This window comes from Rhodamnia argentea, chromosome 3, assembly GCF_020921035.1.
Source record: "Rhodamnia argentea isolate NSW1041297 chromosome 3, ASM2092103v1, whole genome shotgun sequence".
Classification (NCBI taxonomy): domain Eukaryota; kingdom Viridiplantae; phylum Streptophyta; class Magnoliopsida; order Myrtales; family Myrtaceae; genus Rhodamnia; species Rhodamnia argentea.
In genome coordinates this window covers 12,756,146-12,782,315 of record NC_063152.1, presented here as the reverse complement: position 1 = coordinate 12,782,315, position 26,170 = coordinate 12,756,146, and the positions used below count along the sequence as shown (strand labels likewise).

Genomic DNA, 26,170 nt, shown 5'->3' with positions numbered 1-26,170 from the left:
GGAATTCTTCTCCTTGGTCTCACACGGCTTAGAAAAGTTGAGATCTAATTTTGTCCTACTCTCATTGGTCGATTCATGCATACGTAATATGAAATACATATTATGGTATTTTCTCCTTCTCCATGGAGCGTATGTCTTTCTATTTTAATACCATACGGATGGTAACTTAGGTACACTCAATGTTTAACTCGAGTTCACGTAACAACTTTAGCTAAGAGTTTCCATCAAAACTCTCATCCGGCAACAAATATAGATAAAATGAAATATGTGGGTTATTTCATTTTCATACATTATAAATATTAACTCCTCATCTTAATGTTCTGTTAAGGCGGCTTAAGTATTTTAAGCTTGAGCTCTCAATTATCACCTAGACAATAAGCTTAAAATTGTCTCATCTCTATTTATCACACAGCAAATAGAGGCGATTACCCGTGTGAGTGTGCTAATCTTTCATCTTTTTGGCATACCTTCTCAATATAATGCTCTAAGCATTATATATGCATAAATATCAAATAGACTTATAAATATCCATTTTGATAAACAACATCATCAACTATGAACATTTAAAGGGAAAAAATAAATATTCAATACATCAACCTCTATGCGATCCTGGAGTCTTTACATGACTAAGGAAAACATATCTAGGAATCGACTTTGTCATAGGATCCGCTAACATTCTATGCGTAGATAAATATTGTATGTTCACTTCTTTTCGTGCTAACATGCCCTTGACATAGTTATACTTAATGTTTATGTGTTTGGTCTTGCTATAGAACTTAGGATTCTTGGTGTAAGCTATTACTACCTCACTATCGCAATACACCTTCACAGGATTTGCAGCATCTCTTGTAACACCTAAATGATCCAAAAATCTTCTAAGCCAATCACCCTCTTGTGTTGCCGATGATAATGCTACGAACTCGGCTTCCATGGTGGATAAGGCTATACGCTGTTGTTTCTTCTTGCTCCATGATATGGCGCCATTATTCAGTAAGAATACATTTCCATAAGTGGATTTCCTCTCATCCAAATCTCTTCCCAGTCCAACATCGGTATATCCCTCAAGGTGTAGATCACTTCCTTGATATGTTAGCGAGTAATCAGCGATTGCTTTCAAATACCTCAATATTCTTTCAACGGCAGTCCAATGTGCATGACCTAGATTGGATTGGTATCTACTTACCAATCATACTGCATAACAAATATTAGGTCTAGTACACATCGTTGCGTACATGAGACTTTTAACAACACTGGCATATGGTACATTTTTCATTTGCTCTTGTTCATGTGGAGTTTTAGGACACATTCTACGGCTCAATCCTTCACCTTTTGCAATAAAATATCAATGGATTTACAATCTTGCATACGAAATCGTTCAAGAACTTTATTAATGTACATCTCTTGGGAAAGAGATAATAACTTTCTCGAATGATCTCTCGAAATCTTAACTCCGTGAATGTATGTAGCTTCACCCATATTTTTCATTTCAAAATTAAAAGATAGCTAATTTTTTACTGTCTTGACAAACTCCATATTGCTTCCAGCAATCAGTATATCATCAACATATGATGATAGAATTACAAAATGACCTTTGGACCTTTTGATATACACGCAATTGTATTCACTAATCATATCAAAATCATATGCCACTATAACATTATGAAAGCGTACATACCAATGCCTAGAAGAATGCTTTATGCCATATATTGATCTCAGAAGTCGACATACTTTATGTTATTAGCCTTTGATAACAAACCCAATGGCTTCCTCCATATAAATTTCTTCTTCTAATTCTCTATTGAGAAAAGCAGTCTTAACATCCATTTGATGTAGCTCTAGATCCAAACTAGTTGCTATTGCCAAGATAAGGCGAACCGAAGTAAATCTTACCACAGGGAAAAAAGTTTCCTCGTAATCAATTCCTTATTGTTGGTTGTATACTTTCGCAACAAGTCAAGCCTTATACCTATCAATTGAGCTATCTAATTTTCACTTTATTTTGAGAACCCACTTGTTCCCAATAGCCTTACGTCCTTTTGGGAGATCAACTAGTTCCCAAACGTGGTTTGATCTCATTGACTCTAATTCTTCTTCCATTGCTTTCGTCCACTTTTCCTTATCGGGGCAAGATAGAGCCTCATTTACATTCCTTGGCTCATCGTATTCTAGTGAAGGGATCATGAAAGCTTCCCTTTCAATCTCAAAGCGTCGACGGGGAATGCTTTTGAGACTTGTTCGCCGAGAAGAAAATTGCACTAAGGGTACTTCATTCTCCATTACGCTCCCACTTGGGCCAAATAATGGTATCATTTCATCAAGTGGTTGCAATTGAGACTGGTTCGTACTTAACTCCCCACTTCTCACATTACTCTCACTTGGATCATTATATCCAACTATTCCATTATCTTGATCTAAGGTCTCAAATAGGGAATAGTCTTCACCTATTTCACCTTTTCTCGAAAATTCATTCTCTAAGAGTATGACATCTCGTGATTCAAATTCAGTCACTCTTCCGCTTTCTTGCTCACCTATGAACACATACCCTTTTGAGTATTATGAATATCTTATGAAGATACTATTTTTACCTCTTGGTCTCAATTTTTCATATTTATGAGTGGGTTTATAAGTATAGGCAGCACAATCCTAAGGTTTAAGAAAGCTGAGATCGGGTTTTCGACACGTCCACAACTCATATGGGGTGGAAGAGACTAATTTTGAAGGTACACGGTTAAGCACATAGGCAGCAATCAATAAAGCATCGCCCCAAAAGGCAATCGGTAAATTAGCTTGCGCCATCATGGACCTAACCATTTCAAGTAAAGTTCTCTCAACTACTCCATTTTGTTGAGGAGTATATGGAATGGATAAATGTTTATCTATTCCCTTTTCATCACATAAATCTCCGAATTGATCGGATAGATACTATCGACCTCAATCGGATCTCAAAGCTTTTATTTTCTTGTATAACTGATTTTTCACTAAGGTCATAAATTTCTTGAAGCAACTAAATGCTTCCAATTTATAAGATATCGGATAAACGTATAAAAAAACTAGTGTAATCGTCAATAAATGTGATAAAATAAATAGCACCATGCCTTGTTTTCACATTCATTGGACCACAGATGTCCGTAACGATTAGTTGCAAAGGAAATTCAGCTCTTGTGCCCTTTCCAAATGGCTTTCGTGTAGTTTTTCCAGCTATGCAACGTTCACAAAAGGGTAAATCGACTTTTTCAATATTGCATAATAAGCCATATTTTGGCTAATCTATTCATTCTTTGTTGGCTAATATGACCAAGCCTAGCATACCAAATATTCACATCATTTTCACTAGAATTGGAAGATACAAATAGAGAATAATAAACATTCACATTTGTATTTTCAACATCCAACACGATAAAGCCATCAACGAGACGATCCGAACCATAAAAAGTTATACCTAACAACAAATCCACACCATTGTTATGGAAATTCATACAAAAATCAAGTTTGACTAACACCAACACGGAGACAAGATTCAGACGAATCTCTAGAGCGTATAGGACATCATGCGGGAATAAAGTGCATCCACCACGCATGATAAGTTGGCGGATGCTAATTCCTTTAACTTTCACTTTGGAATTATTTCCTACATAGATCCATTTCACTCCACTTGGAATTTGTCGAAATTCCACAAAAGTACTTCTATCTTTGGCTACATGGTCTATGGCTCTTGAGTCTACAGTCCACATAGGATAAGATTCAGTTAAAAATACAAAACTTGATACATAACTAACACTTTTAAGTGTATTAAGGGTTTCTACCTTTTTCGGCTCACCACAGTCTCAAGCGAAGTGACTCTTCTTGCCACAGTTATAACATTTCATCCTTGAAATGTTTTTCTTCACGGGACATTTCCATTTTCCATACTTCTCAAACTTCGGTTTCTTGCCAGATAGTTCCGGTCTTTTACCCGTTCTCTTTATGAACTTGCCAGGACACTTGCGCTTGAAGTTCAAAACTCCATGTGAACTAGAACTAGCAAAATACACATCAGATTATATATTAGCCGATAGAAGAGGATCCTCTTCCAGCTCCAGATAGCGCATAGCATCCTCGAATGTCTTGACATTCTCATTGTGGGTCGGGTTAACTTTCATGTGTTCCCAACGATGGGGTAAAGAGCGAATCACTGACTGCACTTGTTGTTCATCAGATAATGTGTGACTTGCATCCTTCGACTCACTAATCATGTTCGACATTTTTCTCAAATGTTGCTTCACATTACGCCCATGTAGCATCTTAAGTGTCGAATCTGATTGTAAGCTGCCTCAGCTTGGTGACAGAAGTCTGTCCAAACCTAGCATTCAATGGATCCTACATATCTTTTGCATTCTCATGCTACATGAACTCTCACATGATATCATTATCTATCTTGCTCAACAACTTAATGCGACCAGTTGAGTTCTTTTTCTTTCAAGCAGCAAAGGCTTCTTTATCCCTCCTCTATTATGCAGTATTGCCATCCTCCGGCTCAATCAGATCACGTTAAGAGTTTCCAATGCCTTTAGTTCTTCCAGCACATATTGGATTTTCATATTCCGGATCTCATAATTTTCACCGTTTAACTTCTCGCCCTTATTGAGCTCGGCCACGATATTCTTTGAAACCGTTGTCATTGTATAAGAATATGAGGTAATTTTGACATTTCGCATGAATTAATAAAGTCTATTCGAATGCAACAAATGCATTATATTCATGCATTTTAATTGTACTAATATACGATTTCATTGTAGACTTTAGAATCGTCGAGTCACTAGGTTCCCCATTATCATCTAGAAATTCTAATATGAAATAATATCAATACAATTATTCCATTTGTGCTCATGCAAAGTTACTAAAACTCATGAACACTCCCACTCAAATGTATAACTAAGATAATAATATATATGCATAAAAGATATTGCATTTAAAAATCAAAATCCTTATTATAAAATAGAATATCCAATGGACATAATATTCTAAAAAAAATAAATATCAATTCGACGATAATAAGTTCCAAAAAAAAAAAAACTCCTAGACATACTATAGAATAACTTAACATAAAAACAAAATCAAATGTAATAATGTGTTTTGCTCCTTTTCCCGATTCCACCTTCGACCCATTCAATTCCCTTATTGCAAGGAAATGATGCTTCAAGTTCTCTAGGGGGATGTACTATAATGTTGGGAACCCATATCGATGTCCTAGGATAGCCCTTCTGAGCACCTCTGTTGATACGCCAAGGTGCATATCGTCTATGCAAAGATCCGTTCATCCCAAGCGATGACGTCTTTGCCTCCCCTATCTTCATGTATTCGTGCAAGAAATGTAGCACGGATTTCTTGTATGTGTTGTGCTCAATTATTGCACGAGTAAGCAACTCATGCCATTCCTCGGGGACAGAGTTCCTTAGTGCATAAAAGGCATCCATCGATGATACTTCATGCCCTTACCATATAATCTCTTGGAGCATGTTGTTGACCCTTTTGTACATGGGTTATAATGTCACATACATTATCCCATCTATATCGGCCCAATCGCTCACCTTTGCACTCGGGGCTTGTCTTTGCTCATTTGTTCTTGGTCTTCTAGGCGTTGTTGAACTTCGCATTACCCATTTAATCATAGGGCTTGGTTTGGATGACATTGTTCATGCAACGAATGCAAAACAAAGTAGATTACTAAAATTCATCAACCATGTAGTTGTTACAAACTTATTGTAATCAAGAACATACAAATCCAGGTATTAAACAAGCCCTTATAGGTTGGTCGACCCTTCCCTTTTTTTTTTTTAGTCAATAGTCAAAGGTCGGGGTCAACGGTCAATGAGTCAACGGTCAACGGGTCACGTGTCGGGTTTGTGTTAAAATAGAACCGGATTATGATTAACCCAAACCTAGATTAGGACTAATCAAAAATAGAGTTAGAATTGCATTAAACCGGGACAGCGATAAGCTAAAACCGGGTTAGGATACGAAACTAAGCCAAAAACAGGCCTGAGCACGCGCTGCGCACGTGGGTGCGTGACGCCCGCGCGCATTGGACGCCCTCGGTGCGTCTTGCTCGTGCGGCCGTCTCTGGCAGCCATCGTCAACGATCCACTACTCGAAATGATCGTCTCAACGAGCCTGATCCAACCATGTATTCAAAATGCATTTTTGTGACAGAGAACTCAAACAATCACGCATGAACAGTAACAAAGCAATTAGGGCTTTAATCACTCAATTACTCAAAATCTTGAGACAAATCAATCAGGAAACAAGTAATATTCGCTCCGATACCAATGAAGGGTACAAAATCCTATTTCGATCGAAGATCAAATTGTAGAAACGTGCCTAATATAACACTTGAATCACTGATTGAGAAGTATATATCACGAGGACATACCTTGATTGTCACAGATTAAATGCCCCCTTTGCGATCTTGGAAGTTCCTTGGTGTGATTATCAATCAACAATGAGTAGGAAGAGATGTTACGTGTCTTTCTTGAAAGAGTGACAGAATGAATAAGAAGAGAGAAGAGTCACTCCCTTGTTTACGTATGTGAAGGAACGTGACTCTTTACGTTTGAAATAGTAGGTAACTGCTAGTGGGCGGGTGATTGCCCGCATGGGCTACACCGTAAGTCCAACGCACCAACAGCTTGTAAGAAAGCAAGGATGTATACAGGTCACAAAAAAAATTTCTACTCTGTTGTATTAATCAACCATATAAGCAATGTATGTCAACGGGCTACTAGGATAGGAGAGTTTGAGTAATTTGACCCTGTAAAGAGCTTTAGAAGTATTACTTACTTTAGTAGGAGTATAAGTTACAAGTGCTTGAGATGTCACTATCTACAAATTACAAAAAGTAAGAAAATATGAAAAGTCTAAAATACTCCTATACTAATTATGGATGTGTACGTGTACAACTAAGTTGATTAGTTTCAAGTACAAAGTCCAACTAAAGTTGAGCGGCGTGCGGCCGAAGTTAATTGGTCCACGGACCATGGAAAAAAAATGTTATCGACGCTTCTGCTTTCATAATGGGAAGAAATTGATCAAATGGATAGTGCAATCAAAATTGGTGACTATGGTCGCAGCTTTTTCTATTGAAGTAATAAATCAAAAGGCAAAAAATCGGAATGGTCACAATGCAGAATTTTTTACAAATCATGAAGATCATGAAGATAGCACATCAAGCAGAGTATCCGCGAGTTGAACATTTGGAGATCTTTTTCTGATTTGCTATTTATTTATCATGTAGATCAAGTCGTTATCTTTTTCTGATTTGTTATTGTGTAAATCATATCATTATCTTTTATTTCCACTATAGTAATATGTGACAATACTCCTATTTATACTGTACAATGTATCAATGAAAAATACACTTCAACTACTCAATTTCTTATTTTCTTCATGGTATCAGAGCCACGTAAGGCACGCTGATCTTTTCTTCTTGTAAAGAGAGAAAAAAAAACTTGATACAATCATGTCAAGATTTCCATTTCCTTCAAACATCAATGTGGAAAATTTTGTCACGTTAAAGCTCAATGAAAATAACTTTTTGCTTTGGGAGACACAGGTATTGTCTCCGATTGAAAGTCAAGACCTACTTGGTTTCCTTACGGGAGAGATAAAGGCACCACCACAGACTTGGGCACCGAAAAACGAAATTGAAATCAATAATCCATACTATGCATGATGGGTGCGTAGTGATCGTCTTGTAAAGTCTTGGATCGTGGGCACACTCTTGGAAGATGTTCTTAGGCATGCCGTTGGTCTCCAAACAAAGATCGAAGTGTGGAGAGCTCTCACCATTCATTTCAAGCCTTTATCTGTTTATCTTCGTGACTTTAAATCCATTTGCGATCAATTGCATTCCATTAGTAAACCCGTGACAGATGCTAATAAAGTCTTCAAATTACTTGAAGGACTTGATGATAGTTATGAGTCATTTAAAACGACTATGTTCAAGCCTCCTCTTTTATCTCATGTTGAAGTGGTTGTACAACTTCCAAGTTATGAGTTACGAAACAAGCGCACTCAAATCATGCACCCGAATAGTTCAATGGCGTTTATCTCACAGCAACGCAACGGTGGCCACAAAAATAGCCCCAGAGGAAGAGGCAAAGGACCCACATTTAATTCTAGGGGTCGTAGTTTTTCTCAAACGAACAAGAATGGTCGGCATTTTTCAGCACAATATTATGCTCCTCAGCAATTCAAAGTCCTTGGTACTTCACCAAAGTCAAACGTTGGAGTGTCAAATCTCATCCGTCAGATTTGTAAGAAAAAGGGGCATGATGCATTAAATTGCTGGTATAGTTTCGACAACGCTTATCGGAGTGGCGATATACCTCATGGCCCGGCAACTCTTCATATCTCAAACTCAAAAGACGAAGAATGGCATCCAGATACAAGTGCTAATACTCACATGACAGATAATCTAGGTAATCTTGTGAATGTAGTCTCTTACCATAGCCATGATAATGTGATAGTTGGAAATTGTGCATCAATACCGATTACTCATGTTAGGACTGGTCAATTTGGCAATGAGATTGGTCAATTTTCACTTAATAATGTTCTGGTTGTTCTGAAAATTAAGAAAAATTTATTATCTGTCTCTCAATTGACGGGAGATTATCCTTGCTACTTTGAGTCTAATGCCTTTGGTTTTTCTGTCAAGGACTCCAAGACACATCGTCATACTGTGAGGGAACTAATCATTAAGGATTATATACCAATAAGGATCCGTAACCCATGTCATTCTTTTCTCGGAGAAAGAAGGTTGCCGATGAACTCACTTGGCATCGACGATTGGGCCATCCAAATAGTCGTATTTTACAGCTTTTGCGATCTAATGATTTGATTTCAGTAAATAAATCAACTAGTATTTTATGTACAAGTTGTCGGATTAGTAAAAGTTCAAGATTGCCATTTTCTTTATTTGATTCTCGATGTACTCATCCATTAGGGAAAATACATTGTGATATTTGGGGACCAAGCCCAATTTCTTCTATGCAAAGTTTTCGATATTACGTGGTATTTATTGATGATTTCTCCCGATATTGTTGGTTGTATCCATTGAAGCGAAAGTCGGATTTCCTTGGGATTTTCCTATCTTTTCAGAAATTGGTTTAGAATCAATTTGATAGGAAAATTAAAGTTTTCCAATCTGATGGAGGAGGCGAATGCATGAGCAATAATTTTCTTACGCATCTTCATCAATGCGGAATACAACACCAACTTTCTTGTCCAAGTACACATGAGCAAAACGGTATTGCTAAGAGAAAACATCGACACATTGTTGAACTGGGGCTTGCTACATTATTTGAGGCAACTATGTAGCTTAACTATTGGGTGGAAGCATTTACAACAAAAAATTAGTTGATGAATTAGCTTCCGTCAACTGCTCTAGGTAACCAAAGTCCATACTCGATCTTATTCAAGAAGGATCCTGATTATTCATTACTCCGAGTGTTTGGCTCTCGTTGTTATCCATACTTATGCAACTATGCGATGAACAAATTTCACAAGTGCTCTTTACTGTGCATATTTTTGGGATACAACGAAAATCACAAAGGATATCGCTGCCTTCATCAATCTACCGATCGCATTTATATATCTCGACTTGTTTTTTTTTATGAGCATTACTTTCCTTTTGCCTCTTCTTCTCTAGTTCCTACCATGACCGAGGGGGAGATATTGCAATGGAGTTCAACTCTAAGTCCACCACAAACAAAAGTCTCTGGTGATCATTCGACAATGCCCCTATCTAACCTAGATGTTGATCAAAATGGTTGCTCATCAACAAATATTGACTCTCCCAAAGAACGTGCAGGTCTATTTTCCGAGATAGAACCAAACTCTAATAGTTCATCAAATCATGTGCGATAGGTCAAGGAGAGTGACTTTGTCGTTCGGACTCAACTCGAAGCTTCCACATCCTCAATGCATCCAATGATTACACGTTCAAAGATCGGTATGTCGAAGCCAAACCCCAAGTATGCCAATATAGCAAGATCATCTATTCCTCCCGCGGCACGCACCGTCCATTCAACCTTAAAACACCCTGGTTGGACAGCCGCTATGCTTAAGGAGTTGGTTGCTCTTAGAATTAACAAAACATGGGAACTTGTTCCTCGTCATCCCTCAATGAATGTGGTTGGATGTAAATGGGTGTACAAGGTAAAGCTACATGCATATGGTTCCCTTGATTGATTGAAAGCCCGGCTTGTTGCAAAAGGCTTTCATCTAGAGGAGGGTGTTGATTTCATGGAAACCTTTAGTCCGGTAGTCAAACAAGCCACTATTCGCCTTGTCTTATCTGTTGCTATTGTTTAGAATTGGGAAATTCACCAATTAGATGTCAAGAACACCTTTCTATACGGCGATCTCGATGTTCCTATCTATATGGAACAACCACCAGCCTTTCGAGATTTAACTCATCCCGACCATGTCTGCTTACTCAAGCGCACACTTTATGGCCTCAAACAAGCTCCTAGGGCTTGGTTCGACAAGTACGATGATTTTCTTGTGGAGTATGGATTTTTCTACAGTAGTGCCGATCCATTATTATTTGTCTATCGTCATAACAATCATATTATTATTCTATTACTCTACGTAGATGATATAATTCTCACTAGTGATTCCTCGATATTATTGAACCGTCTTGTACGGGCACTTGGTCAAGTATTTTCCATGAAAGACCTCGGGGCCCTTCATTATTTTTTGGGCATTGAGGTCAATCTATCCACCGATGGACTCTTTCTCTTACAACAAAAATATGCGTTGGATCTTTTCAATCGGGCATCAATGGCGCAATGTAAGCCGATTGCTACTCTGATTGTCGTCAAGCATCCACCACTCAAAAATGGTGATAAGCCCTATGCTGATCCACCCCATTTTTGAAGCATTGTCGGCGCTCTTCAATATCTTACTCTCACCCGTCTAGATCTCTCACTTGCGGTCAACATGGTATGCTAATATATGCATGCTCCAACTGTTGCTAACTATCGGATGGTAAAACATATCTTGCGATATATACGCATCACTTTACACCTCAGACTTCGCATTTTATCTCGTAGTTCTCTCCATTTATTTGGCTTTACCGATGTAGACTGGGCTGGGTGCAAACTCACCCAACGTTCTACCACAGGTTATTGTACTTTTCTCAGCTCGAACCGTATTTCATGGTGTGCCAAGAAACAAGTTACTATTGCCCGCTCTATAGCTGAAGCGGAATATCGGGCTCTTGCTTCCGCAACTGCTGAACTCACTTGAATTTCATACATACTACGTGACATTGGGATCTACCAATGTCAACCTTCATTACTTTTCTCCGACAACATGTCAACATTACATCTCACAACTAATCCAGTCTTTCATGCTCGGACAAAGCATATTGATATTGATTACCATTTGCTCGGGAAAAGGTCGCTCTTGGTTCTATTGTAACTCAATATGTTCCGTCCTCCTCGCAAGTTGCTGATATTTTCATCAAACCATTGACTCGAGACAGGTTTTTCGATTTACGAACCAAACTTGGTCTCCGGTCCTCCTCATTGCCCAGTTTGAAGGGGAGTATTGAAGTAATAAATCGAAAGGCAAAAAATCAGAATGGTCACAATGCATATTTTTTTACAAATCATGAAGATCATGAAGATAGCACATCAAGCAGAGTATCTGCGAGTTGAACATTTGGTGATCTTTTTCTGATTTGCTATTTATTTATCATGTACATCAAGTTGTTATCTTTTTCTGATTTGTTATTGTGTAAATCATATCATTATCTTTTATTTCCACTATAGTAATAGATGACAATAATTCTATTTATATTGTACAATGTATCAATGAAAAATACGCTTCAGCGACTCAATGTCTTGTTTTCTTCAATTTACATATAAGTTACAGTCATTTTCCATAGGCCAATGGCATGTCGTGAGAGAATTATTCCAATTTTTTTACTGATATTTGCACTTGACAGTAACCTTTTTCAAATTCCTTTAAGACTGTCTCTCTAGATATATGGAAATCAGTTTCGTTGAAGGCTTTTTGATTCAGCAAAAAAGTCGTTCTTTTTATGAGTTAAAAAGGTGGCGAGAGACGACGCAACAAATTTATCCTAAACTAATTTTTTGATCACCAAAAATCCACACATGTAACAAATTCATCCTCCTCTGTTAATTTTTGTTAAATTTTATTGTCAAATTACTGGGTTAAATGACACGCGACAGTTGATAGGTGTACCGATTTGGTGTTTTTACCCTTCATTTGTCACAGTATACTTGATTTGAATTTTTTTGTGGTATTTATCTAATTTATGAAGAGTATGACCCCTTTACCACCAGTTACACGCTAAGTGGTTTCACAAAACTAGCTACTAGAAAACTTTTCTGTTTTTTAATTGATTCCTAGCTATATATAAGAAATCTAGACTTTCCCTTCTGCGTGCTATGTGGACTTCCATACTGAATTCATACACAGTTTTATACATCAAAAGTTTTAAGCTGTAAAAAAAAAAACAGTCGAATAACCAGAAAAGGGAATGAGAGAATTCGAAATCATGGTCTTAGCTTTGATTTCAGGAAAATTCGTCCAAAAAATCCCATCCCTTGTCAGAGTTGTTTCATCATTTGTTATGTAACTCATTTTTTGTACTTCCCACTTTTAACAATTTGTCCCATCCACCCATTTCTCCAGGAATTCCTTCAGGTCTTCCAACGAAGTGATTGTATTGAGCAAAGATTTCGATAACGTAGTCGACCATACCGCAAGGATCAAGATAACGTCCAAGAAAACGACAGTTAGGACGATGGGGTACTTATCACAACTCCACACCTTTGGATACACCTTGGTCACCGAGAACAGGAAGCGGCGAATTTGAAGTTGCATATGTTGACTCCGGTATGCTAGAGGAGACAGAGGCGAGTTCAAAGTACTTGTGATATCTTGAACCTTCCAACCGTAGATTCTTCAGGTAAGGAATAGTTCCGATGCCTCCAGCAGTTCTTGTTCATTTTGGTTCCTTTCTTTTCTTTCCGATTGTGCTTTTGTAAGTGTAGAATAATACTCAGCATTTGTGATGTCCTTGCTGAAGCAAGGGAATTATGTATTGTTAATTTGATATCCGATGCAAAGTAAAGAGGTTCTTTTTCCACTTTCACATGCCAATGCTCACTGGAGAGCGTGGATGACTCCCGTGCACGTGCAACTGCGCTGCCACCGGCACACACGGAGAGGTTTTCGAATGGCCAAATACTAAGAAAATGAACTTTATCCCCCGGAAAGGGTCAACAAGGAAAGAAAGATACGCTTAATCTCTAGGGAATGTATCTTCACAATATATTGGATAGTCATACGTGTAATCCGAGAGCTCCCCATTGAACTTTACACTCAACGATATGATCCTGACACGGGTCATTACCTGATTAATATATAACTTGTTGAACTCCCTTTTTTAACATAGAAGCCTCCAAGAAGTCTCATCCCGCCCTATCATAGGCCTTTTTCATGCCAAGTTTCAATAACGGCTGAAATTTCTTTTTTTCTATCCTGTATTCTCGATTGATGAAGTACCTCTTGCACTATAGAGATGTTATCTTGTATTTGTCTCCCTCCCACGAAAGCACTTTTCACACCTGCTATTATTTCTGGAATACACAGTTTCAACCTATTAGCCAAGTCCTTTGAAAAGATCTTGTGCACAAAATTACACAGGCTGATTGGTCTAAATTGATCCAAACTCTCAGGGTTGGGCACTTTTGGGATAAATGAGATATGAGTTTTGTTGATTTCATGATCAAGATACCCAATCTCTCAGAAGATTTTCAATGATTGAACAACTCCCATCTTTATATACTCCCAATATAACTGATAAAATTGTCCGCTTAGCCCATCCAGGCCTGGAGCTTTTGTGGCTCCCATCTCAAACACGGTCTTTTGCACCTCTTTCGTTGTCATCTCAGCAATTAGCTTCTTGTTCATTTCGTCCGCAACAAGAGTAGGGCATTGCTGTATAATGGGATCGAAATTCCGGGTAACCACAATGCTGTACAGCTTTTTGAAGAATTCAGCCGTCATTTTCATTAGTTCTCTAGGCTCCCAAGTCCAACTCCCTTCTGGTTTTCTCAATGTTGAAATTCTGTTTTTTTTTTTTTTTTTTTGGCCTTTTCTGTGTTGTCGTGGCACGAAAGTACTTAGTGCACTTATAGCCCCATTTCGACCAATTAATTCTTGAACGCAAAATCTCCTCTTATCTCCAGGGTTTCTTTATTTGTTCTGTTAACAACTTTTTACCCTGTTTCTAGCGAAGTTTTGATTTCGAGTATTTGGTAAGGATTGGATGTCCCGTTCAGAAATCCTTCTTTTTACTATTAGGGAAGGACTTTTTACTCCACCTCTCCAGTTCTTTCGCTACAACCTTTTAACTTCTTGTTTAAGCATAAATCAGCAAAGACAGGGGACTCCATACCTGTTTTACAATTCTTCCACAATCTTCGTTTTCAAGCCAAAAAGCTTCGAACTTAAACAACCTAGTTGTCCTAACCGGATCCGCTGAAAAAAACAATAGAAGAGGGGCTGCCGTCCGAGCCAATGGCTGGAATTGCAAATGCTTCTGCTTCGGGGTACGAAAGCACCCATTCGATATTGCTAGTTATCCTATCCAGCCTCCCTTTAACATATTCGTCTCCTTGGCAATTATTAGCCCATGTGAATGTGCAACTCTTGCTTTTCAAGTTCATCAACTGACGTGCATTTAGAAACTCTCTAAAAGCATTTAACTTGTAAGTCTCAGTCATTCTCTTACCCACCTTCTCTCAGTGATACAAAGTTTCATTGAAGTCACCTAAACATACCCATGGTCATTGTTCCTGCAGGTTTAAGGTTTGGATTTTCTCCCATAAAATCATTCGAGCCTGAAATGAAGTTGGAGCATGTAAAAAAGTGAACTTGCGGTATCCTCATACATAACATCAACGAAGTCGTCAGAAGCTCAATCAACCGTTACGTTCATATCATCATCCCCAAAAAGAGCCAATCCCCCTTGCAAATCCCACTGGATTCACCACAAAACAGCACTGAAGATGTAGGCTACTCGGAAGTTGGTAGGTTAACTTTTTATACTTTTTTAAGTCGGTCAAGTTTCTGACCCCAAAAAAAAAAAAGTCGGTCAATTTTTCAACGAGGAACATATATAATTAGAAAAAAGCCAAAGAAACTGCTTCATAAGAAATAAGATAATTATCTTAATCAAGCTAGGTCTAATTATCTTAATCAAGCTAGTCTTCAATCCGACGCCAACGAAGCACTTGTTGAGTTCTCACAACTCACCCGTACGGTTGATAAGTTCTTCAACGATTGTGCTTCTAGGAACCAATTCCTCTTTCTCATTCTCAACATCTTTCAACTTTACCACACCTTCACTCAATTCCTGTTCGCCTACCAGCACCATCCAGGGGATCTGCGAATTTTTGGCATAATCAATGTGCTTCATCAATTCCTTATCTACCATGAACTCTGCTTTCAATCCGGCATTCCAGACCTCACTCACTAGCTCCGCAGCTAAAGGCAAGTCATCGACCAAAAATCCGACCAAGACTTGCGTCTCTGTATCTCGAATGATCTGTTGATGTGAAAAAGAAATCAGATGACTCTTATCATCAAAGGATATAATCATCATCCAGAAGCTTCTCCTCTGTCCTCAGCAGCACGAGCCAAGTCTATAATGTTATGTACATTCTACTAGTGCAAGTTTACAGAAGCAACTTTCAATTAGTTAACTTCTGCCTAACGATGAAAGTGCTAAAGACAATGTCAACCTCAGTTGATGGAATTAGATGTCTAAGAATGTGACAGAAAGCCACGATCCGTACTCATATTTGGCTGCAAACAATAGATGAAATTCTGGAAAGAAACTGATGAAAAATTCAGGCAGACCTCTTTTTTGTTTATAAGGAAGCAATTTCATTCCCCTCGTAAGGATATGAGAATGGTGGATAGGTCCAGCATGACTAATGATGGCACAAAATTGATCTCTCTTGTCAACTAGCATGGAAAAATTGATTGCAGTTCAGATAGGAAGGCCTATTATTATCTGGATATGATCAAGTTATAGAAAAGCACAAACGAGTGCGGACATGAGATTACGGAAACAAACAATTCAGTTGGAATGGTAAGCTGCGCCCACAAAGAGCTTTCATGTACTTATGTGAATAACAATCAAACAACTTTGCTGTACAAAATCTCACAAGCAGTAATAATAGTTGGGGCCGTCGGATGGACACAAGCCAAGGGTTTTACTGATATTTAACACTAGCCTCCTATGGCCATCACGATGTCTAAATACCAGAAAGTACATTCAAATGGTCAGTACCACCTATGCAACAACTTTATTATTAGCCTTTTGTTTTTCCACAAAATAATCAATCTTTTGATGCATTCATTTCTGCTAAAAAGGGTCATCTATGCCTTCTGAAATATTATCATGGTTGGTTAGCTATACACTTGGATGCACTGAATATCTTTCATACGAAATTGTAGGACGATGCGATGATTTTTTCCACGAAATCCCCAACGAAAAGGGTCATCTATGCCTTCTGAAATATTATCTCGGTTAGCCAGCTATAAACCTATGCAAAACTTTTCAAGGCATCTGAACTATTCGACTGCTTCCGCAATTGATTCAGTAAGTTCAGAAACGAGTTCTTAAAATCTGCAAGAAGGCTTAAAAACATTAAGGGAAGGGCAAGGGGACAAGTGAAGTACGAGATAGATCTTAAATCTGGGTACCTGATTCTGATCTTTCAGAAGTTGCTCCATCATTGCAAATACTCGTTCAATTTCTAGACTAAAACCAACTACCGGAACCTGCTTTGTACCAAACATTCCTATAAGGTTGTCATAACGCCCCCCAGTAGCAATTGATCCAACCTGCACATATAATCTATTAATACCATCTAATGACCAACAAGATCAATCAGAAGATTAAAAGCATGAAGACATAGTATAATCGATTGCACTATGCTATCCCTGTAAGAAGCAACAATTGCAGTTATATCGAATCCCATCATGACAATCACCATGCAAAGGATCGAAAGCTACATCTACCACATTCAACTGCATCACCATCCAAGATCGCTAAAGCTCTCAATTCTTTCATCTCTTGCAACAGTGGGTAAGTGCAAATATTTGTTCCATGGGGGGCTTCAAAGCAGCGGGTAACAGTGCAAGAACGGCAAAAACAAGGCTCTGAAATGTGGATGGCGGTTCACATTCACCTTCATAAACTGAAGACCAAATTTAATGCGGAAGCTTCTCTAAAAATCTCAGGCCATGAAATTGTTCAGTCCATCACTATTCGCAACAGGATAGAGAGGCATTTAATACATTCTGTGACTATGTTTGGAATTAATTTGCCTTCTATTCTATCAAGATGCAGACAATTCAGCAATACAACCCCATGTTCTCTTAGAAAATTTATGCCGTGTAGATGTGTATACAAGACAATAGCAACTACAAGGCAACTTCTCTATTTTAAGATTGGAAGCAAAGCAATTACTTATATGTCCAAGGAAGTACTCGCAAAGTGTTACCTGTGTGGCCCCTTTAAAAACTGCTTCAAATATCACCCCTGTATAATAATCGAGATCCCTGGCAAGACTCAAATCGAATACAACTTTGTCGATACACTTTGACTTTTCCAAGGCCTTGAACAATATCTCCAAGTCATTCAGGGCATGCATAGATCCTTCATTTTCCAGAAATTTGCTCCCCTTCTCTTGAAGCTTTGACAACAACTCCAGAGGCGAACCCCCTTCCTTTACAAAATTGCCAATTCCTTCTACCATCGCAGCAGTTAAACCGTTTTCCTCCATCTAAACAAATGATGTTAGAAAATGTTGGTGGAAATATGAAATCATTTGTTTAACAATAAGACACTGGAAATATCAATTACCAACTCAAAGAACACATATTTTTCCATAATCAGCACAGCTCATGACAATCAACTCAACGGTGAAGTTGTTAAAGAGACCCATCAAATAGATGAAAAATGAGTACATATTCATACATAAGCAGTGAATTACAACACCACACTATTATCGATATTTGCTGAATGATAACAAGTGCACATTACCTACAACTTTTTTCGGATATTTCATGACTCATGCATTAATTTTCGGAGCCTTAAATGTGCTTAAACTCTTCCTTCCAGAAAAAAAAAAAAAATCTTCAACAACGTCTTCCAATGGCAAATGGCGAATTGACTGCCCACAGATAATAATTATAACAAAGCTCTTTCAAGAATGTCCACATTTGAATCACCCGATGCTATCTTTTCCTCCATTGGAATTGGTTGACGATACAGAACAAAGAAAGTGGAACTCCAATGGAGTTTTACAAAGAAATTGATGATCACAACACCAAAAATCAAATCTGGTTTTGAACTGGTCCAACAGTTTTTTCAGACACAATCATACAAGCAAGGCTACTAAACAATTTCTTCCCATTTCATACCTAATTCACACATAAGCATTCACACAAGGACGGTATAATCTCTTACCATCTCCTTCCCAATCTGCTCAAATGACTGTTTGTCTAACTTGTCTATACTTGAGCAAATAGTTCTGAATTTCTCCAACGGCACACCACATATTTCCAACATACCTTCCAATAACTTCTGGTGGTTCAACTTAACCTGAGAATAAACATTATGAGCGAGATAAAAATAAAGCAACAGCAGCTGAGAAGAAGGTATTCAGACTCTGACGAAAATGACAAGAATAAAGAACTTCTTTTTACTAAAACCCAACATGTTTCTTGAATTTGTTCAGTTTATAGCGCAGATATAAATTAACATTACAAAAGGACAATTCTAGAGAGCGGACAAGTGCTGCCCATTTATCCATAAAAAACTCTCCTTCCATTCTTTTTCATTTTCCTGTTTAAACTCATCTTTTTGTTCCTTCTTTTAATCTGTCTTCAAAGGGACGGAGAAGGGGGTGGGGGAAGGAGGAAAAGAGAGAGGATGTTTACCTCATAATCTCCAATACTCAGTTTATCAAGCAGCTCAGTAAGAACATGTATGACCTCAAAATCTGGCCCCATCCTTACATGTTGCCCAGCAATGTCAAAGTCACATTGGAAAACCTCGTGGAATCTACCACTACAAGGGTTATCCCACCTGTATACTCTAGCAATTTGGTATTTCTTTAATGAAGTAAGTCCATTCATAGCCATATATCTTGCAAATGGAATGGTCAAGTTGTATTGTAAAGAACAAAGCTCTCCACCCTGTCCAAAAAAAAAAATAAGCATGATACCCGTCAGAGGGAAGACAAAAGATGGTTCATCAAATTCCTTCCAAAGCAGAAGCAGCGAGTACAACTCAAAACACAGAGAACACTTAACATTGGTATAGTAAATCAATGTCCCAATCCCCGGTTCTCCATGTCAGTGAGAACCTTACATTCGCAGAGCAAGGGGGTTTATGAACTTAAGCTTGACGTGCATAAGGATTTCAACTGGTAATACAATCTAAAGCAACTAGCAAGGTGTATGCAATAAAAAATCGTCAACGATTACCTGGTCAGCAAGATCACAAATTAGCCTCGAGTCCATCCCGTACTTTCCCATCATAGTCTCTCTCAATTCAAAAGCAGGAGAATCAAGGGCCGCGGCACCATGCTTCTTGAAAACACTTGTTACAATGGAGAATACTTTGTTTCTTATTACCATTTCTTCATTTGCAAAATCACGAGTTCCCTGCATGGACCACAAATGCAAATGTCAAACTGACTGAGAGACATCAAAAGCATTGACAGCGGAAATCAAACTTGAGAATCATCCAGCCTTTACTTCAATTAGAAATCAAACCATAACACGATCAGGGTACCAAGTAGCTCAGGAAGCATGCATACAAGCTCGTGGGACATGATCTACTTGTGGCACCTCTTAACTATGTCCATCTTCCTCTAGAACATCCTACGTCTTGATTTCGAATGGCAACGCATAGTGGGATTCATAAATCCTATTTTGAATTTATTGACATCCCTTTTTTGTATAGCATCCCGTTGCAAATAGATGATCTTATCATGGATCCACTTTGGTCTTGAAATTACATAGTAATGGAAACAGCAACCCTAAATGCTGTCTCTGGTTTACTTGTAAGTTATACTGGGTCTTATAAACTGCTTTTGGGCAACCTCTCAAAAATTAAGAGATCCATTCGAAGACTAGATCAAGTGATGAGCCAACCAATGAAGGATTAGATAAAAACAATTCCATGACATCATATCGATCATTTTATAGCATGAATAAATTACCTTGGGAAGCTTCGGTAGCCTGCTACTTCCATTAGTGTTCACAATGTCCTTCACTTTGTTCCAGAAATGATCAAATTCTGGACCCTTCATGTCCAGGAACAGTAATAAACTTTTTACAAGTTTCTCCAGTAGCGTTGGACTATCGCCGTCGGTTTCTCCATTCCTCTGAATTCTATCCTTTAGTAATTGCATTACAACAGTTGTCCCTTTCCCCAGCACCACCTTCTTCTCACTTGTCTTATCGGCTCGCACTCCAGTAATTTCCTCAAGTTTCCCCTTTTCGCACAATACGCTTCCCTCAAGTGCAACAAATGCAGTAATCACCTCCCAAACCACTATTTTCCAGACACAACCACAAAGCATATATAATTCATGCACAATCATCTCATAGTCTCTGCAAATAAATGCGTCCATCAGCACCTTAAATTCATTATCCAAATCCTCCATGCTCACACACTCCTTTTCAAAGATAAGGGTTAAGCTGCTTTTCAGGGCATCAGCAGCAATTGAATCTAAATTCATCTTCGCTCGGCATAAAGAGCTCTTACCGATACTCAGAAGCACATTGACCAGTTCCAAAAGCTTATTCCCAAGGGCCTTTGCCGCACCATCAGCGCTAGACCCAACTTTCTGTATTATTACAGAGGAATTCAGGTTCACCAGCACCTCTGACTGTACTGATTTAACCACCTCTCTCAATGTTGCATGAACTATGGGAATGCACCAAAATGCCTCACACTGTGCCTTACCCGCCAACGTAGACCCATTAAGCAATAATCTCATAACCCTAGCAACCTCGATCTCCTCTTTAGAGGTAAGCCAATCACTCGAGTCCGAGGAGGTAAGCCAATCACTCGAGTCCGAGGAGGTAAGCCAATCAGCCGGGTCTGATTCCGAGCCCATCCGATCGAAGGCCGCCTCGCTGATAGCCTCGCATGACAATGCAGCAACTGGATCAATGATAGTCGACAAGGCTGTTGATTGGTGATATAAAACTGCGCAAATGCCATACAAACTAGCTTGTGAATTGTCCAATATACACAGTTCCTCATGGCTGACGGCAACATTCCCAAAATCTGGGCATCCCAGAGGAGGCACAGAATTTAGGAAATCCGAAATGAGGTCGACAACGACCGTGCCCGTGCCCGAACGACCGGAGAGAAGGAGCTTGTTGAGGAGCACCGTAAGAGAAGCGCGTGTCTCCTCAATGGTAAAGTAACGAGGGAAGGATATCTGGAAACTGGCCGAAAAAGACCTCCCATCGGGAGGCGAAGACGCGAGACGATCGCGTGCCGACGAGTCTACACATATCCGAGCAGTACCGGCAGATACTGCGTGTACTGAGGAGGCAGAGAGGGAGGAACTCTTTGCTCCCAACGTCACCGTTTTGAGGGTTCCACTGGCGTCAGCCATTGCAAGAGCAGGGAGAAAGCGGGAGGATGAAACTGACCCGGCTGCGAATGTGAAGAATTTACCTCCTTATTCTAAAAGGGGGAATTTTTAAATATGAAAAACGAATGAATACAATCTTTATTAGAATTTTTTGAAATAATCACATCAAGTGACAGATATATTCTAAAAAAGATATAGCAATCAACCGATTCAAATCAAATTAGGAAAGTGAATATGCCGATCAAATCAGTCAAGAAAATGTTATTTTACTATGAAACGACAAGATACTTGTAAAATAGAACTTAGAAATTTTTCTTGTACTTCTTTTTAATGGCATTAGAAACGTTTTCCCCTAGAATAATTTCAGCCAAATCCCCCAAAAAAATTGCACAAATTACATAAAGTGACAAAACTATCCTCACTTTCAAGTGAAAAAAAAAATGCATGAAATTTTTCTTGAGATAAAATAACTCACCGTTAAGTTTTTCATTATCAATTTGGAACACTAACTTTTAGGTAAAAAGAGATCAGTTCACTAACCCTGGTTCTTTCGATGTAGGGCTGCTGATTTTTTTTTTTTTTCTCAGCGAAACAAGCAAGTTCTTGAATAAAAAAAAATACAAGTGTAAAAATGTTTTGCAATTATTGACACCTAAATTTTGACTAATCTTTTTAGTCATTTATTTTTCATATAAAATCAGGAATTAGTTTACTTCCTACAAAAAAATAATTAAATCATCTTTCATATTTATTTTTAGCATCCATGCATATGCATTATTTTGGACCGATGGCAAGGATTTGAGCTAAATTGACGGGGCAGTGGACCGGACTCAGCATGAAATTTTCGACCAATGTATTTGGGAGTGTTGAATTTTCTAAGGGGCTTTTGGACATATTTGAGCTTGATTCAGCCCATTAAAATTTAATTAATGATTAAGGCCTTTTAATTACAAATGCCAATTAATTAAGGAAAAGGTCTCATATCAAGCCCGCGCGCAAAGCGAACTCATTATGGCCGAAAGTTTTAAATGGAAAAGCCGAGTTGGAATAATTGATTTATTAAATAACATTACATGGATAATAATTCAGAAAATTGCACCCCTAGATTCATCATTATAAAGAAGCTTGCCTTAGGGTTCACAAGAGGGAGCCATGCAATTTACACTTATGGCACATTGAGAGAGGGAATATGTTCTTTGAAGGGATCCGAATTGCATAACATTGGGATTTTCGTGACATGTATAACATTACTCAAATTAGGCCGTCCAAATGAAAATGGACGGCCTGATTTAAGCCACGTTTAGGATTCAAAATTTTTCAAATCCAAAAAAATTCCCGCCCATATTTTTTTCCTCCCTTTCAACACATGACGTGGCTCAAATCAGGCCGTCCACTTTTATTTAGACAATATAATTTAAGTAATGTCACGCATGTCACGGAAATCTCAATATTTGGTGATCCAAATCGTCTCTGAAGCTCGATGCATGGCAAAAGTGAGAAGAGGGTCTGCCGCCATTGAGGGAAAAAGAGAAGGGAGGAGGGAGGCCAAAGCTTTACAGAGAGAAAAACGTGAGTAGGGAGTGCAGGAAAAAAGACGGAAGAGGGGACAGAGGGAAGAAGCAAAAAAGGAGAAATCTTTTGTCTTCCCTAGCTCTACAGGATCAAAGGAGGTCCCTCTCTATTTCTGCAACTCCAGTACGTCAACCGCTGACTCCAATAGCATCAGACGAACAGCACCGAGTCCAGAAGTCCCATAACGGCGCCATCAGGCTATCTTGCGTGCGGCTCACCATCATCGCGGCTGTCCATCAACGTTACTTTTGTTACTGTTTTTGCAGGTTTCATGAAGCTGTCCATCACCGTGAACCAGCCATCAGCCGTCGAGTTCAGCCACAAATCACCAGACTGCCCGCAAGACCAGGCGGGGTACACGCACTGATCCTCACCGTGGCGAATCGTAGCCCGATGAACACCTTCCGCTTTGAAGGTTTTCGCTAAGTCCCGAGCTGTCGCCGCGAACCTTGGTACCCAACCTGTTCAAGAATTCCAGTACCCGCCGCAACATTAGTCCAGTCCACAACAAATCCCTCGCAGTCTATTGAGTGTTCGGCCGCACTCAAGAAAGGACACTGAGAGAGAGAAAGTCAGAGGGAAGCCTCTTAAAGAACAAAACAAAATAACTTTCTTTTTCCCTATGCATATCACCCGTGTTTTACCAAGTCCAAGCCGTGCTCAATTTTGTCTCCGTGGAATTTATTTGCGGGTTTCTTCATTGTAAATTAATTGATTCTTTGCGCTCAGTTCACAACAGGAATTGCGGAGCATCGGGATCATCGAGCCTTAGACCTTGAGGTGTTGTCCAACCCGAATCTTCGGTATTCCATTCCCACCTTCTCGGCTCAGTCCCGGAGGAGACCAACGCAAGGCGTGGACTGAGCAAATCACCAGGGGAGTTTCTTTTGATCCATTATAAAAGGCTCACTTTTGTTTCTTTTCTTGACCCCACGCACAGGTAACACTTACTATTGGAGTTGGGGAATACTTCAGAAACCTTCTCATACCGGGTACGCCCACGTGAGCTTAGGGAAACCGAAGTGTTACCCAACGATATATGACCTCTGCATGCGGGATGCGGGGGTTCGGGGGCAGCGCCCCCGACACGGGTGTCCTATTGCCCGGTCGGCGAGCGGGGGTTCGGGGGCGGCGCCTCCCAACGGGGGTTCTGCTACCCGATCAGCCAACGGCTACCCCGCTCACCGGTGAGCGGGCAGGGGTTCGAGGGCAGCGCCCCCAAAACCTCAATGGGTTTGGGCTTTTATTCAAGCTGGCCCGTATAGTTGGAATTAAGAGGTTTTATGTTTTTTAACCCATTTTTGAGGCATATACATTTTGCTCGGTTTTATCATTGTAAGTGTTGAATTGGCTGTAAATCGAAAAAATATAGTGAAATTTCTTTACAAGACGCAGCCCTAATCTTGGGGTGAATCCGGGTAATTTCGTGCGTCATTCCAATTTTTCTTGATTGTCCGTGTGATCGTCTGATTCGATTTCGATAAATCTCTTCACTTACCACAAGTGCACGAGCACATGAAAAGATAAAGAGGGATTGAAAATTCAGAGGCCAGACACAATTGACACACGGCAGAATTTTGAGGGCACAAAACAGGGAGACACACGTCAGAATCAAAGGGGTAAGAAAGAGAGAAGTGGCGATCGAGCGACTTCCTTCACGACCTCAATCTGCACCAAGACGCAGATGAAGAATATCCAAGTGCTGAATCAAATACATTGTGTCATCAGTGGTCTTTTATAGCCACGTCTAGTATCCAACAAAGGAGGAATTGGCCATTGACCTTCGCAAAACGCCAAGGAGGTGTCTAACTTTTTCCTTCCTTGTCAGATTCCAGTGAGATCATCTGGGTGAAGAAAATTTTCATTGGCGTGGCCGCGTGTTCCCGAGAACCAGAGGACTCGAGAATCAGGTTCCACTTTCTTTTTTTTTGGTTGGGTAAAGGTAAAAAGTATATTGACTAAACAAAAGCACACAGTTATAAGATGGGATCCGACCAAAACAACCTTCCCCCCGAAGGGACACTAATGTTGCCACGGGCGCAGGGGTGTCGGGGGAACACGGGTTAGAAGGAACAAGGGGAGAAGGACCTCCAGGGAGCCACAGTCCGAAAGGACAAGACCAAAACAGCAGCCAAAATAGATGAAAAAACCGAAAACTGTACAACAGCCCCCGATTAGGCAAAAACCGAAGTAGAACAGCCCCAGATGGCCTGCATCCTCCTGTTGCGGGAGGTATCATCTACATCTTTGAAGGTCAAGGCCTTATCTTGGACAACCTTAACCACGTGGTTCTTAAGAGCGGGAACAATTTCGCATATCTTATGTTCATATGTCATGTTTGCATGTCATCATGTTTTCGCACGTTGCATGCTTACACGTCATCATGTTGCATATCATATAGGTTAGAATGCATATTTTGACATGCCATATGATTTGTCACACTCATTTTGCTATGTCATCGTCTTTGTCATGTCATACTCTCTGCATGACATATTATTTGCTATGTCATTGTCTGCGTCCCCCGTGGTTATCATATCATCATTTTCGCATGTTACATATTTGCATAACATATCTTGCCATGTCACTTCTTGCATATTATATGTCGCTTTTTGCCATGCCATATTCGCTTCGTCATCATGCTTTGTCATTCGTATGTTATGTAGAAAACCATGTTTAGGATCATCCATCCTAGGTTAAATTAGTTAATTTGCACGTTTGGGTTATTTAATTTTAATGTTACTTGGGCTAGGTATAGTTTTCAAATATTACATAGTTTTTTGCATCTTTAGGTAATTAATTGCATAATTATTTGCCGTGTCATGTAATTTAGAACCCAAGTAATTCATGTCATTGCATATAGTTAAAACATGTCGTTA

At 39.3% G+C, this 26,170-nt stretch overlaps 1 protein-coding gene across 1 annotated transcript; it reads right to left on the bottom strand.

Annotated features, from left to right (window-relative positions):
- Nucleotides 1–15,298: 15,298 nt before the first annotated feature.
- Nucleotides 15,299–21,743, bottom strand: LOC115726892 (histidine--tRNA ligase, cytoplasmic-like). The gene is made up of 7 exons (XM_030656977.1): nucleotides 20,331–21,743; nucleotides 19,591–19,770; nucleotides 19,042–19,299; nucleotides 18,569–18,703; nucleotides 17,601–17,882; nucleotides 16,798–16,938; nucleotides 15,299–15,631 (listed from the first exon to the last, which is right to left on the bottom strand). The coding sequence occupies exons 1-7, from the start codon at nucleotides 21,741–21,743 to the stop codon at nucleotides 15,329–15,331; spliced, it is 2,712 nt and encodes a 903-aa protein (XP_030512837.1). The 3' UTR covers nucleotides 15,299–15,328.
- Between the last annotated feature and the right edge of the window lie 4,427 nt (nucleotides 21,744–26,170).